Below are 14,344 nucleotides of genomic sequence, written 5' to 3'. Positions count from 1 at the left end.
CATTTGAATCATTCCGTTTTCTTCAGCAAGAGTAGGATCGGCCCTGCAATCTCGGCTAAACAGGGAAGGAAGCGAGACAACGAAGTGAGCCGTCCGGCTAACTTTTGAACCTCTTTCAACGTTGCCGGGCTTTTCATGTCCAAGATGGCTTGGCATTTATCCGGATTCGCCTCAATGCCTCGGTTGGATAGCATGAATCCCAAGAACTTGCCGCCCGAAACTCCAATCACACATTTCTCGGGGTTGAGTCTCATCTGATGTTGCCGAAGCGCCTGGAACACTTCGGCCAAGTCATGCGTATGTGCCGATACATCACTTGATTTTACCACCATATCATCAACATACACTTCCATGCTTCGGCCGATCTGGTTGTGGAAGATTTTATTCATCAAACGTTGATATGTGGCCTCGGCATTTTTTAATCCGAACGGCATCACCTGGTAACAGTAATTGGCTGTTTCGGTGATGAATGCAGTTTTTTCTTCGTCTTGGGGGTGCATCCGGATCTGATTGTATCCCGAGTAAGCATTCAGAAAAGACAAGAATTTGTGGCCGGATGCCCTTTCGACGAGCCGATCGATGTTCGGGAGTGGGTAGGCGTCTTTTGGGCAAGCTTTATTTAAATTGGTATAATCGGTGCACATACGCCATTTCCCATTTGACTTTCTAACCATGACAACGTTAGCCAGCCAAGTCGTGTAGTGCACCTCTCGGATAAACTGAGCGTCTAGCAACTTGGTCACCTCTGCTTCGATGGCGGTTTTTCTTTCTTCCCCCGTCTTCCGGCGCCGTTGAGCAATCGGCCTAGCTTCTTTGCTAACGGAGAGCTTGTGGCACAGGAAATTGGGGTCAATGCCAGGCATATCGGATGGGTGCCAAGCGAACAAGTCTGTATTCTCGAGGACCACACGCTGAATGGCTAGGCGCTCCCCTTCGGTTAAATAGGTTCCCAAGTAAGTAACTTGGGATTTTGTCGTTCCTACTTGGAAGGGTTGTTTATCTTCAATGGGCTCTACCCTCTCATCCTGATCGATTCGTGGATCGAGGTCGATGGCCGACTGCTGCGAAACCGAGTGCACCCTTCTCGGTTCGGTCGGCTCCTCCATTCTCGGCAACCTTAAGCTACTAAAATAACATTCGCGCGCCATTTTCTGGTCAGCGTGTATGGTGACGATTCGTCCGGACTCAGCCGGGAACTTCATGGCCAGATGAGGAGTGGAGACAATGGCTCCGAGCCGATTCAAGGACGGTCGTCCTAGCAGAATATTATAAGATGTGTTGGCATGCACCACTACGTACTTGACTGGGATATCGCGGTGATCAGCTTCATCAAATCCGAACCGTGTGGACAGCTTGATATACCCCTTCGTCTTCACTCGCTCACCAGAGAACCCCACCAGTGGCTCGTTGTAGGGGACCAATTCGGATTCTAGAATACCCAATTGCTTGAACGTGTTCCAGTACAAGATATCTGCCGAGCTTCCCTGATCTACCAACGTTTTACGCACAATGCAGTTATGGATTTCTACACTGATTACCATTGGGTCGTCTTGCTCCGGATCAATGCCTTTGAAATTGGCTTCGGTAAAGGTGATAGTAGGTAATTGCCGACGGACTATTTCAACGGCGTGAACATGCCGAACGGCCCGTAGATGCCTCCGTTGCGATGAGGAAGATGAGCCACCACCAGCAAATCCACCTGCTATGGTGTTGATGACTCGCCGAGGCTGTGACGAGGGTTCGACATCTCGTCTTTCTCTGGATAGGCTCCGTTCTCTATACTGACGTGTTTCCATTCTCCTTTGCTCAGGATCATGCCGTCTTGACCGGTCGGCGTGCCGGGTTGTGTGCGGTCGGTCGATGAAACCTTGTAGCTGGCCTTGTTTGATTAGGTCTTCGATTTTGTCTTTTAAAGCCGCGCATTCTTCTGTCGAATGCCCCCGATTGCGGTGGTAGCGGCAAGATTTTGTTGTGTCGGCCCTGGGGGGGGTCGAAGCTCGTTTTGGAACGGCCAACACGTCCGAGGCCAGCGCTTGCTCGAGTATGGCCGCTCTGTTAGTGTTAAGTGGTGTGTACTGGGAATACCTTGGGCCGCGAGGGGGTCTCTCCCGAGGTACCAATTCTTTCGGGCAACCTCGAAAATTATTCTCGGCTGGCCTTTCAGGCTTTGCCGCTACTTCTGCTCTAGCTTGGTTGCGGAACTCAGCTAGCTCCTCCATTTGCATATACTTATCGGCTCGTCGCCGAAGGTCATCCATGTCGGATGGTGGCTTCTTGCAAATACTGTTGGCGAAGGGACCTGGCTTCAAGGCGGTAGTCAGATGATGCAAGGCGACGGCCGGGTTTAGGTCTCGGATTTCCAATGCCGCCTTGTTGAATCGGCTCATGAATGTCCGAAGGGATTCCTTTTTCTCCTGACAAATGCTCACCAGTGCCAACGAGGTCAGTTGGTGAGGCCTACTGGTAGCAAACTGAATTGTGAATTGGGAGGCCAATGTACTGAACGAATCAATTGAGTTGGCCGGAAGCCGAGTGAACCAACTCAGAGCTCGTCCTTTTAGCGATGTTGGGAAAATTCGACATAGGGCGGCATCATCGGTTGTGCTTAAAGTGACTTGAGTCAAGAACACATCTACGTGTTCATCGGGATCAGTGGTCCCATCGTACTTGTCGAGAGGCAACGACTTCCAATGATCAAGAAGCGCGGTCTGCATGATATTTGATGTAAAGGGATGCCGATGTGCTCCGACCGGCATCGGCAGTATCGGCCGACTAGCTGAAGCATGAGCGGCTGGGGTGGCAATAGAGGTGTGGTTGGCAGGGGTCTGGTGTCCGTGTGAATGAAACGACCCCTGAGTATGGGTCGTCTCGGATGGTTTCCATGTGGGATCTCGGTATTGGTTTTTCAGGGCAGCATTCTCTTCTCTCAATGCAGCCATCTCGGCGGCATCTCTCTCTCGTTGCTGTTTCATGGCAACCATTTCCTCTTTCATCTGTCGTACCACATCGGTCAAGTTTGTCTCCTCTACCGTTTCGACCCCGGACTGATGCTCCTCCTCGGACTGGTGTTCAGCGTTAGTCTTCCTTGTCTTCACCATGACGTCGAAACAGTGCTGGATACATCTTTTTCGAGAGCTATCGGTTCGGCCCCACGGTGGGCGCCAAAATGTACCTGCCTGGGGGTACACTCGTAATCTTCAGGGGAATATGAGGACCGAACGAGAGCTTCAGGTGGATTCTTCGGAGGGGGAGGTACCTGCAAAAGATACTCCGACGCTTAAGTCAGTGTGAGCACGATTTTCTAGGGTAATAAATGAACAGTGACATACCTTGTTATGTGTGACCTATTTATAGCATCTGACATGGGCCTGAGCGTGATGGGCCCTCTCAGATATTTACCAAATTAGGTAATACGGTACTAATTGGTCGTTAGGCTTTAATCATGTACTTACCTTTCTTGATTGTGATTACCGTTATGACTTGCTTAACCCTTCGGCAAGAGGCCGAGCCGTCTATTCAATACTAGTCGGAACGGCAAATGACCGAACCGTCTAGTCCGTATACGGCAGCCTGTATACTTCCGGTATGATCTATGTCGGAACGGTACTTGACCGAGCCGACTCGATGAGTGATGATGGTCCATATTGGCATTAACCAGACTGATGTCGGTTCTCGGCTTCATGCCGAGCCGACGTTGATGGTGATGCTTGTACGTGGCTATGCATGAGTGTCTGACGAAATGGCACGTGTTGGCCCACGTGACCGATACGGTCTCTCCGGTACAGTTTGTATTAGTGGATAAAGTGTTGTTGTATTTATGTTTGTTTATATTTTGCTAAATATCTCATTTTAGACAAATTTACACACTTAATGATGGTAAGGACATGTATTTTACTGACAACATTTATGGATTATATGTATGGCTGTCATTTTTCATGTATTTGTCTTATATATGAATGAAAAACATGTAGAATGACATGGTTAATCCAGCAAATACGAAATTAGTTTGTTCCCTAATCTTTCATCTTCTCTGTTTTATGATTATGTATGATTTTTATGTTTTATATTTTTGCTGCCCATTGCATCTCTTAACAGTTTGATTACATTCCAAGCTATTTATGGTTGTCCACCTCCCATCATACCAGCTTATTTACGAGGGGCAACAATATTCCAAGTTGTTGAAGGGAATTTGTTGACCCGAGACACTATCTTACATTATCTAAAACAGAACCTTGCTTAGGCTCACAATCGTATGGTACAAGCAAGCCAATAAGAAGTGACAAGATGTCCAATTTCTGGAAGGGGAGTTGGTCTTGGTTAAGCTCCAGCTTTATATATAGCCAATCCACTGTTACAAAGAGGCTCAATCATAAACTATGTGGTTGACATTTTGGGCCATTCTCAATCATAAAATAGCTCTACCTCCGGGTAGTAAGATTCATCCAACCTTTCATATTTCATTATTGAAGGCTTACAAAGGCAACCTTGCCAACATCAGTTATCCTTTACCGAAAGGAAGTGTTACTATCGAGATCAATAACAATTTTAGTTGCATGCATCAGCCAACAAGGTGACAAATTGTAGAAATAGATATTAGTGCAATGGTCACACAGTCCAACTGAAAACACCACTTGGGAAAACATGGAACCATTCATGGAGCTTTACGAAGTGTTCGACCTTGAAGATAAGGTCATTTTCTATGATGCACCAAAACGTTATATTTATTGGATACTCGTCGTATTCAATTATTTAAAAATATATGGAATGTAAAATACGTGTCATCATATATATCAGTACTCATGTAATATAATAAATATATAATTGTAATTTTGATCAAAATTCGTAAACATTGATTATATAATTGCTATTTTGCAAATTCAAATTAAAAACATATTTATTATACATTACTAAAAAAAATAAATTATAAATCATTTCATCATAAATTACCTTTTATTCTTTACAAGTAGAAATAATATTATTAATCTCATTTCTTTTTCAAAATTATCTACATAAAAAAAAAATTGATTTACAATTCATCAATTACCAATGTTTCTATATATATTTCCATATTAAACATGTGTGTATATCTTATTTACTTGAAATAGACATTTTATAATTTTTTTAAAAATTTGAATACTTTATTAATACCGATAAATATTGGTGAAAAGTGAAACATTTAAGAGTATTAAAATTAAATAAAATTTTCATAATATTAAAGATTAGAATACTTCATCAAGAAAATATTGTATTGGATACATATCAGACAAGAATACATTAAACAAATTAAAATATAAGTGCTTCATATATAGTTTTGAGGGAGGGAGAAGTGTTAGCTGCGTTGAAGTGGTATTAGCTAGATGTCAATCATATTCAAGGCCCCTGATTGGTAAATGGACTGTCATAGGAGAACAAGATGGGATGATCCAAACCAAATGAGAAGCCCAAAGCAGCTATAACAATGATTCAACGGTGGAAGAAACCAACAAGGAGAAAGTTCAAGATACATTCAAGCATGAGTGGCAAAACACACAACGAATTTGATTAGGATCCAAATCAAGCATGATCAAGGTTATGCAAGACCCTATTTCCATTTAGGATCCCAATCAAGCATGATCTTCACCTTGATACCAAGAACACCCTATACAACATTGAGGAAAAAGTTATGAGCATGCACCGCACTTGATGAACGTAAAATGCCAACACGAAAATCCTTGTGCCAAAGGAAATTCAATCATGTATCTGAATACTTGAAGCAAACCTTTCTTAGGAGCACATGTTTGACTGCGAGTCGTGTAATCCTTGGTATATTACAAATTTACAATTAGTCAACAAACAATAAAGTAAGAAGAAAAAAAAGCATTTCAGCCACAACATAAGGTGTACTGGGACTACACACTACCCTGTCAAAGTCAACACTAAACACACCTCCTCAAGCCGAGTACCCATCAGGCCAATGAATAGGCCGAGTACCACCATGGGCCGAATACCCCCTTCAGGCCGAATACCCATCATGTCAATGAATAGGCCGAGTACCACCATAGGCCGAATACCCCTCCGTCCAAGGGGAAGGCCGAATAACCCTTCGGCCAATGAACAGGCCAAACACCCCTTCGGCCAAGGAAAAGGCCGAATACCCCTCCGTCCAAGGGGAAGGCCGAATACCCCTTCGGCCAAGGAAAAGGCCGAATACCCCTCCGTCCAAGGGGAAGGCCGAATACCCCTTCGGCCAAGGAAAAGGCCGAATACTCCTTCGGTCAATGAACATGCCGAATACCCCCTCGGCCGATGAACATATCGAATGGGTATTCAGCTATAACGAATTTCCATGAGAAAAAGAAAAATAGATATTAATTACATTAAACACATCCACGTCAGTTGTAATCAGTGTGCAAAACCTTGTGCACTAGCCCAATAATCCAGAAAGCCCACCAGGCCCAAGAACGTCACTATAAATACGGTATTGATGGGACTGATTGAAAAGGTATGGTTTATCTAGCATAAAAGCTTTATTGCTCTATACCGAACACTTACTTGATCGTCGGAGTGCCTTTGCAGGTACCCTCCCCACCCCTTGGAGGCAGTATTCGGCCGACACCGAAGACTTGGAAGATCATCAAGCAGGAGTGACAAGAGGAGTGTTTCTATGCAGGAACATTTTGGCGCCCACTATGGGGCCGAAAACCAAAACGGTTCTCGACCCTGAGTCATCAAGATGGTAGCAACCAGAAGTCAGCAGGAAAACGCCGCAGCTCCCAACCTCGGTATGCCCCGAGAACCCAGGCAACAGACGAATCATAACGAAGGAGTAGAGGAGTCTTATGTAACCCGGTCTCAACCACCCAACCCATCATCGGCCATCGAGCAATTGAAGGCCAAAATGATGGAACTAAAGAAGCTCCGAGAAAAAGACACCCACGAGTTGTCGGTCCTAAGAAAAGAGAACGCAGAGCTTAGAAGCGACAACCGATCATGGCATCCATCCCATGGTACCCCCAATGCCCAGTCAACCCGAGATTAGGGGAGTCTTCAGATGGTACAAAGAAACGAGGGCCCCCCGGCCGACTGGTGGCGTAACAACGACGACCTTGGATCAACAACGAAGGCAAGGGAAGACGCCTTTCACTCCAGACATTGCCGGTGCCCGGCTGCCCGACAATTAGAAAAACTTGGCTTTAGAAAAGTATGACGGAACCACTGACACAGAGGAACACCTGGATGCATTCGTTACTCAAGTCAGTTTATATACTGACGACGATGCTATCATGTGGAAAGTCTTCCCCACCTCATTTAAAGGACCAGCACTTAATTGGTTCACGAAACTCCCACCGGGATAGGTAAACTCATTCACAACCTTATCTTCCCGGTTCGCGATACAGTTTGCCACGAGCCGTCCTCATCAGCTCACCTCAATCGCACTGGTCAACATTCGCCAAGAGAAGAAGGAACCTCTAAGAACCTTCATGGAAAGGTTCGGAAAAATGACATTCGAGACCTGGACCCGGTTGTGGCAATGCACCACCTGACCACGACACTAAGGCCCGGCCCTTTCGTCAACAACTTATGTAAGAAGCCACCTCAGGACTTGGACGACTTGAGGCATAGGTGTAGACCCCTAAAATTGTCCGGGTCGGAAATAAAGCTTGAAGACTCTCGAAGACTGAAGGATAATCAACCAGAAGGACTCCTCGAAGGCCCTAGGAGGGTTCTCTGTAGGTCCAGAGGTCTTAGAATAGCTCAAAATAAAGAAGTGGAGGGAAAAAGCCCAATACGGCCGTACTGAACTTAATACGGCCGTATTGAAGCTTCAATACGGCCGTACTGAAGTCAGTACAACCGTATTGACACTTCAATACGACCACTGCGAACTCAATACGGGCGTATTGAAATTTCTGACTTTCAATACGACCGTATTGAACTCCAATACGACCGTATTGAAGTTCAAAAATTTCAATACGGCCGTATTGGCCCTGTAGGCCGTACTGCGCCTATTCCCTATAAATATGACGTCAATTGGACGTCATTCCACACTTTTCAACATAGTTTGAACCCTCTCCTTGAGTATTCTGGGGTTTTTGAGCAGTGTTCTGCCCTAGAAATCACTCGGAGAGTTGATCCGACGAAGTTCTTGAGCCCCGAGCCATTTTGCTTGAGGATCGAACCTAGTCGAGGGGAAATCTTTTGGATTCCCTTAGTTAAAATTTTGTTCTAGGAGAGCGAGGAGCGGGCTTGTAGAGCGAGGGAACGCCAAAACGCTTCCCAGTTCATTTTTTATAAAAAGCACGCTTCAAGAGGTTTCCCTTCAATCCTTCCTTTTACTGCTTTCTGTGTGCATATTTAAACTGTCATCATGTAGATAGTCAAATCATAATTGTTTAGAGTAAATAGGGGTAATTTAGTAATTTTACGCTGTTATTTTAGAAAATAATCTGTCATAGGGAACCCGAAAGGGGCGCTGTGGGGTGCTAACACCTTCCCCACGCGTAACCGACTCCCTTACCCAACTCTGGTTGTAGTGGCCAAAGTTGATTTTTAAATCAATTGCCTTATCCCTTTTTCCAATGTTTTGAGTAAAACATTGGTGGCGACTCCACGAACCCTCCTTTTATGAAAACCACTAGTCCATGGAGGGTCCCGCTTGGGATTAATATGGATTAGTGAGCCTTTTAATAAAATTGCTCGTTTGACGAGGTCTCAGTTTGAGAATAAGTCATTCTAGCAATCCACTATTTTTAAACAAAATAAACGAGTCCAACCATCCTTCGCGAATGCCGAAAGCCCGTTTCGGGCCGGTGGCGACAGATGGCGACTCCACTGGGGAAGCCTTGAGAGTCAGTCCCATTTAGTGACAGATTATTTTTAACAAATAATAGTTAAAATTACTTCATTACCCCTTGCTTGTATTATAATATGTTTTATTATATGGCTTTAAATAACTGTTGTATGCTTAAATTCCGCAATTGTTTGAAATAAAAACTGCACACAAACCTTTGCACACAACAGTTCCCTCTATACCCGGGGGCATGAGTGGTAATCCATAGGGAGTGGATGTTAGTACGGCCGGTTGATGGGTTTATAGGAGCCTATGAGACCGTTGTCGAAAAGCATCACTCAAGGTGATAACCATGAACTTGAGTCCGACGGTGCGTTGGAGCTTTCCATCGACCTACGACGAGAGGAATTGGGTCCCTATAATGGGGGCACCTTGGGGGCCTTTGACCAAGTGAGAACAGTTAGATCCTCCTTGAATATGCACTTTTCTGCAGGAGACCCCTACCTCGTAATTCGCTCGTGACTGTTCGTGGATGAGTGAATTGTTTGTGCATTCGTTATGTGACATTGTTTGTGCATTAATAAATAACCTCGTGATAAGGTCTAAAAATAATCCCCATGCATAAAAAACCATGACATGAGAGGAAAGACCATGTGTGAAAATATAATAAAAGTGAGGAGCATGTACATCATTACCAATAAGACATCATGCATCCTCATGAAAACATACATTTTAGGATCACCAATACCTCTTGACATGAGTGAAAGAGACCCATGACTATAGAGATTCTCCGTTGGGGAGAAATCATAGATAAAGAAGGGTGGTAAACTTCCGTCTTAAAAAGGCAGCGCCTTAAAGATGGAGGTTTATCAAGCTCGTGTTAAAGAGTGTATTCATTCCATAAAATAAACTAACTAAACATTCATTTTAGAAAGTGGCTGGTCATCTCTCTATCCTTACGCGCGCACGGAAAATCAAGAAAATGGAAGCATTGGAGGAGCAAAACAAGAAGCTCACAACCGAGCTTTCACAGCTTAAAGAGCAGATGGCGCAAATGATGGAACTCATGCGTCATCACAACATCCATGATTCTCATCATAGTGATCATGGGTCCCATCATGAGGGAGAGGAGGAAGAGCATGAAAAAGATCCTCCAAACGCCGTACCCCTTGGGGCAGGAATTATAATAAAAGAGCCCGAGGTCTCAAAGGAACAATTCCATGCCCTCGAGGATCGGCTAAGGGCTATGGAGGGGCATGACTTTGACATTAAGGATGCCGCCGACATGTGTTTGGTGAGGGACATTCAATTCCCTCCTAAATTTAAAGTGCCAGATTTCCCAAAGTACGTGGGATCGACTTGCCCTAAAAGTCATCTCACCATGTACTGTCGCAAGATGGCTGCATATGCCACAAATGAAAAGCTCTTGATCCACTGCTTTCAAGAGAGCTTAGCTGAAACTGCACTCAACTGGTATATGCAGCTAGATGGAAATCTAGTACACACATGGAGGCAGTTGGCCGACGCCTTCCTCAAGCGCTACAAATACAACATCGACCTAACACCCGATAGGTCTGATCTTCAAGCCTTGAGTAAAAAGAACGATGAATCCTTCAAGGCGTACGCCCAACGTTGGAGGGAGTTGGCGGCACAGATAGAGCCCCCGCTGTCGGATAAGGAGACGGTGTCCTTATTCATCAACTCGTTGACTGGTCCCTATTACGATAAAATGATAGGGAACACAACGACACTCTTCTCGGACATCATCACCATTGGAGAAAGGGTGGAACAAGGACTTAAAAGTGGAAAGCTGGCTAAGCCTTCCCAACCATATGAAGCTAAGAAGGCCTTTGGGAAGAAGAAAGAAGGAGGAGTCAACGCTGTAACCATTGCTCCGTCTTCTTCCGCTTCGAAGTCAGGAAAATCGCAATACAACTCTGTGAAGAAGTTTGACAAACTTCCGACCACTTATAGCGATCTCCTGCCGAAGCTAGTAGAGGCGCGTCTTATTGCTTACATTCCACCAAAGAAGGTGAATCCACCCTACCCCGATTGGTACAATCCACAAGACAAATGTCTATACCATTCGGGGGCACAGGGGCATTCAACGGAGAACTGCCGAGCTCTCAAGTATAAGGTCCAAGACCTTATCGACGCTGGGTGGGTCACTTTCGATTCGACGGCGCCCGACGTGAGCAAGAATCCTCTACCGCAGCAAGAGTAGAGAGAAGGGCAAGCCATGATAGGGCCCCTCCACATTTTTTCTTTTAGGGACTCATGATCAGTACCCGAGATCATGAGGACCTTTTCATGTAAATAAAGGGTTTTATACAGTTTTACACTCATATATCAATAAAAAGGCATTTTTCACACATTATTCTCTCATTTTGTTCTATTCTCTCTCTCTCATTAATATTAATAAACTCTAAACCTAAACAGAACCAATAAATAATTATGTCTGTGATTGTTCGCTCTGACCGGGATCCGAAAGCCGAGGGTGAATGGGTTGAGTTGGACAGTGATGAGGAGACCATCTCTCCGGATCTGCAAAGACTGCTAGATCAAGAAGCTCGTCTACTCCAACCGAATCAAGAAGAATTGGAGACCGTGAATTTGGGGCAGGGTCAAGAATTGAAAGAGGTCAACATTGGGACCCGTATCAGTGATGGAATAAAAACGCAATTAATTCAATTATTGAGGGAATACAAGGACGTATTTGCATGGTCGTACCATGATATGCCCGGGTTGGACTCCAACATCGTCGAACACAAGTTGCCCTTAAAAGAGGGGTTTCGACCTATTAAGCAAAAGCCTCGACGAATCAAGCCCGAATGGTCCTTAAAGATTAAGGAGGAGGTGGAAAAACAATTGGACGCGGGATTCTTGGTTGTATCCCAGTATCCCGAATGGCTGGCTAACATTGTGCCAGTCGTCAAAAAGAATGGGAAGGTTAGAGTGTGTGTTGATTATAGGGATTTGAATCGTGCCAGTCCAAAGGACGATTTTCCCTTGCCCCACATCGATACACTTGTGGATCACACCGCCACAAACACACTCTATTCCTTTATGGATGGATACTCGGGGTATAATCAAATCAAGATGAATATAGAAGACCGCGAGAAAACTTCTTTCATTACACCCTGGGGAACTTTCTGCTACAGGGTGATGCCTTTCGGACTTAAAAATGCGGGGGCTACCTACCAACGAGCGATGGTGACTCTATTCCACGATATGATCCACAAAGAAATTGAAGTATACGTGGATGACATGATCGCAAAGTCAAAAGACGAAATGGACCACATCCAATATTTGAGAAAATTATTCAATCGGCTTCGTAAGTATCAGCTTAAGTTAAACCCGGCTAAGTGTACTTTCGGAGTTCGGTCGGGTAAGCTTCTTGGGTTCATCGTCAGTGAAAAAGGGATAGAGGTTGACCCCGATAAAGTAAAGGCAATAATGGAAATGCCTCCTCCTAAAACTGAGAAAGAAATTAGAGGATTCCTCGGCAGGGTGAACTACGTCGCAAGGTTCATCGCACAGTTGACTGACACGTGCAAACCAATATTCAAGCTGTTGCGCAAGAATCATTCCGAAACTTGGGATGAGAATTGTCAACGAGCTTTTGACAAGGTCAAACAGTGCTTGGCCAATCCACCAATATTGGTGCCACCTGTCGAGGGAAAGCCATTAATCCTCTATCTGACAGTGCTTGATGAGTCCATGGGAGCCGTGCTAGGGCAACAGGACGAAACTGGAAAGAAAGAACAAGCCATCTACTACCTGAGCAAAAAGTTCCTTGATTATGAAACCCGCTACACGCCATTAGAAAAGACTTGCTGTGCGTTAGCGTGGGCAACACAAAGGCTCAGGCAGTACATGATAAGGCATACTACTTGGTTGGTTTCCAAAATGGACCCAATTAAGTACGTGTTCGACAAACCAATAATCACTGGGAAGATTGCCCGATGGCAAGTGCAATTATCAGAATTTGACATCATACATGTCACACAAAAGGCCATCAAGGGTAGTACCTTAGCTGATTACCTAGCACACGGGCCGACCAATGACTATCAATCCCTTCAGGACGATTTCCCCGATGAACATATAATGAGTATACAACATGAAGATCCCAAGAACGATGCGTGGACCATGTATTTTGATGGAGCCTCCAACATGCTTGGACAGGGGATTGGGACAGTGTTAATCTCCCCACAAGGAAAGCATATCCCTCTAACAGCAAGACTCAATTTCGACTGTACAAATAATATGGCCGAATACGAGGCTTGCGCGTTAGGAATCCAAGCGGCTATCAACAATGGTATCCTCAAACTCAAAGTATTTGGAGATTCGGCTTTAGTCATCCATCAGCTACGAGGAGACTGGGAAGTCCGAAATCCTAAACTGATACCATATGTTGAGCATATCAAAGATTTGACACAATTCTTCCAAAGTGTCATCTTTGAATACATTCCAAGGGAGGAGAATCAGTTCGCTGACGCCCTTGCTACGCTCTCATCGATGTTCGCCTTGGATAAGGAGCATGAAATGCCCATCATCAATATCCGGCGGCACGATAAGCAAGCGTTCTGCCTACTGATAGATGAAGCTGTTGACGATCATCCATGGTTCCATGACATCAAACAATATCTGTCAAAAGGGGAATATCCTGATATGGCCAGCGATAATGATAAAAAGCATATCCGAAGAAGGGCCATGGGATTTCTGTTGATTGGAGAAACCCTCTACAAAAAGAATTATGACTCGGTCTTATTGAGATGTATAGACCAAGTCGAAGCTCAAAATGTAATCAAAGAAATACATGAGGGGGTTTTCGGTACCCATATTCCCGGGCCTGCAATGGCTAAGAAAATCCTCAGAGCAGGATATTATTGGTCGACCATTGAAAGGGATTGTTACCAATACGTCCGGAAATGCCACAAGTGTCAAGCATATGCCGACAACATTCATGTCCCACCAACGCCACTTAATGTTTTGGCTTCACCATGGCCATTCGCAATGTGGGGCATGGATGTTATTGGACCCATCGAGCCAAAGGCATCCAATGGACATAGGTTCATCCTTGTGGCCATTGACTATTTCACCAAATGGGTAGAAGCGGCATCGTATGCTCATGTGACCCGAAAGGTGGTAACATCTTTTATCAGAAAGAATATCATATGCAGATACGGTATTCCCGACAAAATCATCACTGATAATGGATCCAATTTGAACAATAAGATGGTGGAAGAACTGTGCAAAGAGTTCAAAATTCAGCACCACAACTCTTCCCCATACCGACCAAAGATGAATGGGGCAGTTGAGGCAGCCAATAAGAATATCAAGAAGATAGTACAAAAGATGGTTGTCTCATTCAAAGACTGGCATGAGATGCTACCCTTCGCTCTCCATGGTTATAGGACTTCAGTACGTACATCCACAGGAGCTACTCCATTCTCCCTTGTTTATGGAATGGAGGCAGTTCTGCCGGTTGAAGTCGAGATACCGTCTCTGAGAGTAATCATGGAAGCAAAACTTTCCGAGGCAGAATGGGTTCAAAGTCGATACAACCAATTG

The 14,344-nt window shown here is 44.8% G+C and overlaps 1 protein-coding gene across 1 annotated transcript; it reads right to left on the bottom strand.

Moving 5' to 3' along the window:
• Positions 1-8: 8 nt before the first annotated feature.
• LOC145955009 (uncharacterized) lies at positions 9-3,098 on the bottom strand. The gene has a single exon (XM_083069703.1). It carries the CDS (start codon positions 3,096-3,098, stop codon positions 9-11), a length of 3,090 nt encoding a protein of 1,029 aa, XP_082925829.1.
• Positions 3,099-14,344: the final 11,246 nt, after the last annotated feature.

Source organism: Cajanus cajan, chromosome 2 (assembly GCF_000230855.2).
Source record: "Cajanus cajan strain Asha chromosome 2, NIPB_CcT2T_4, whole genome shotgun sequence".
Classification (NCBI taxonomy): Eukaryota; Viridiplantae; Streptophyta; class Magnoliopsida; order Fabales; family Fabaceae; genus Cajanus; species Cajanus cajan.
This window is presented reverse-complemented; position numbering and strand designations above follow the sequence as displayed.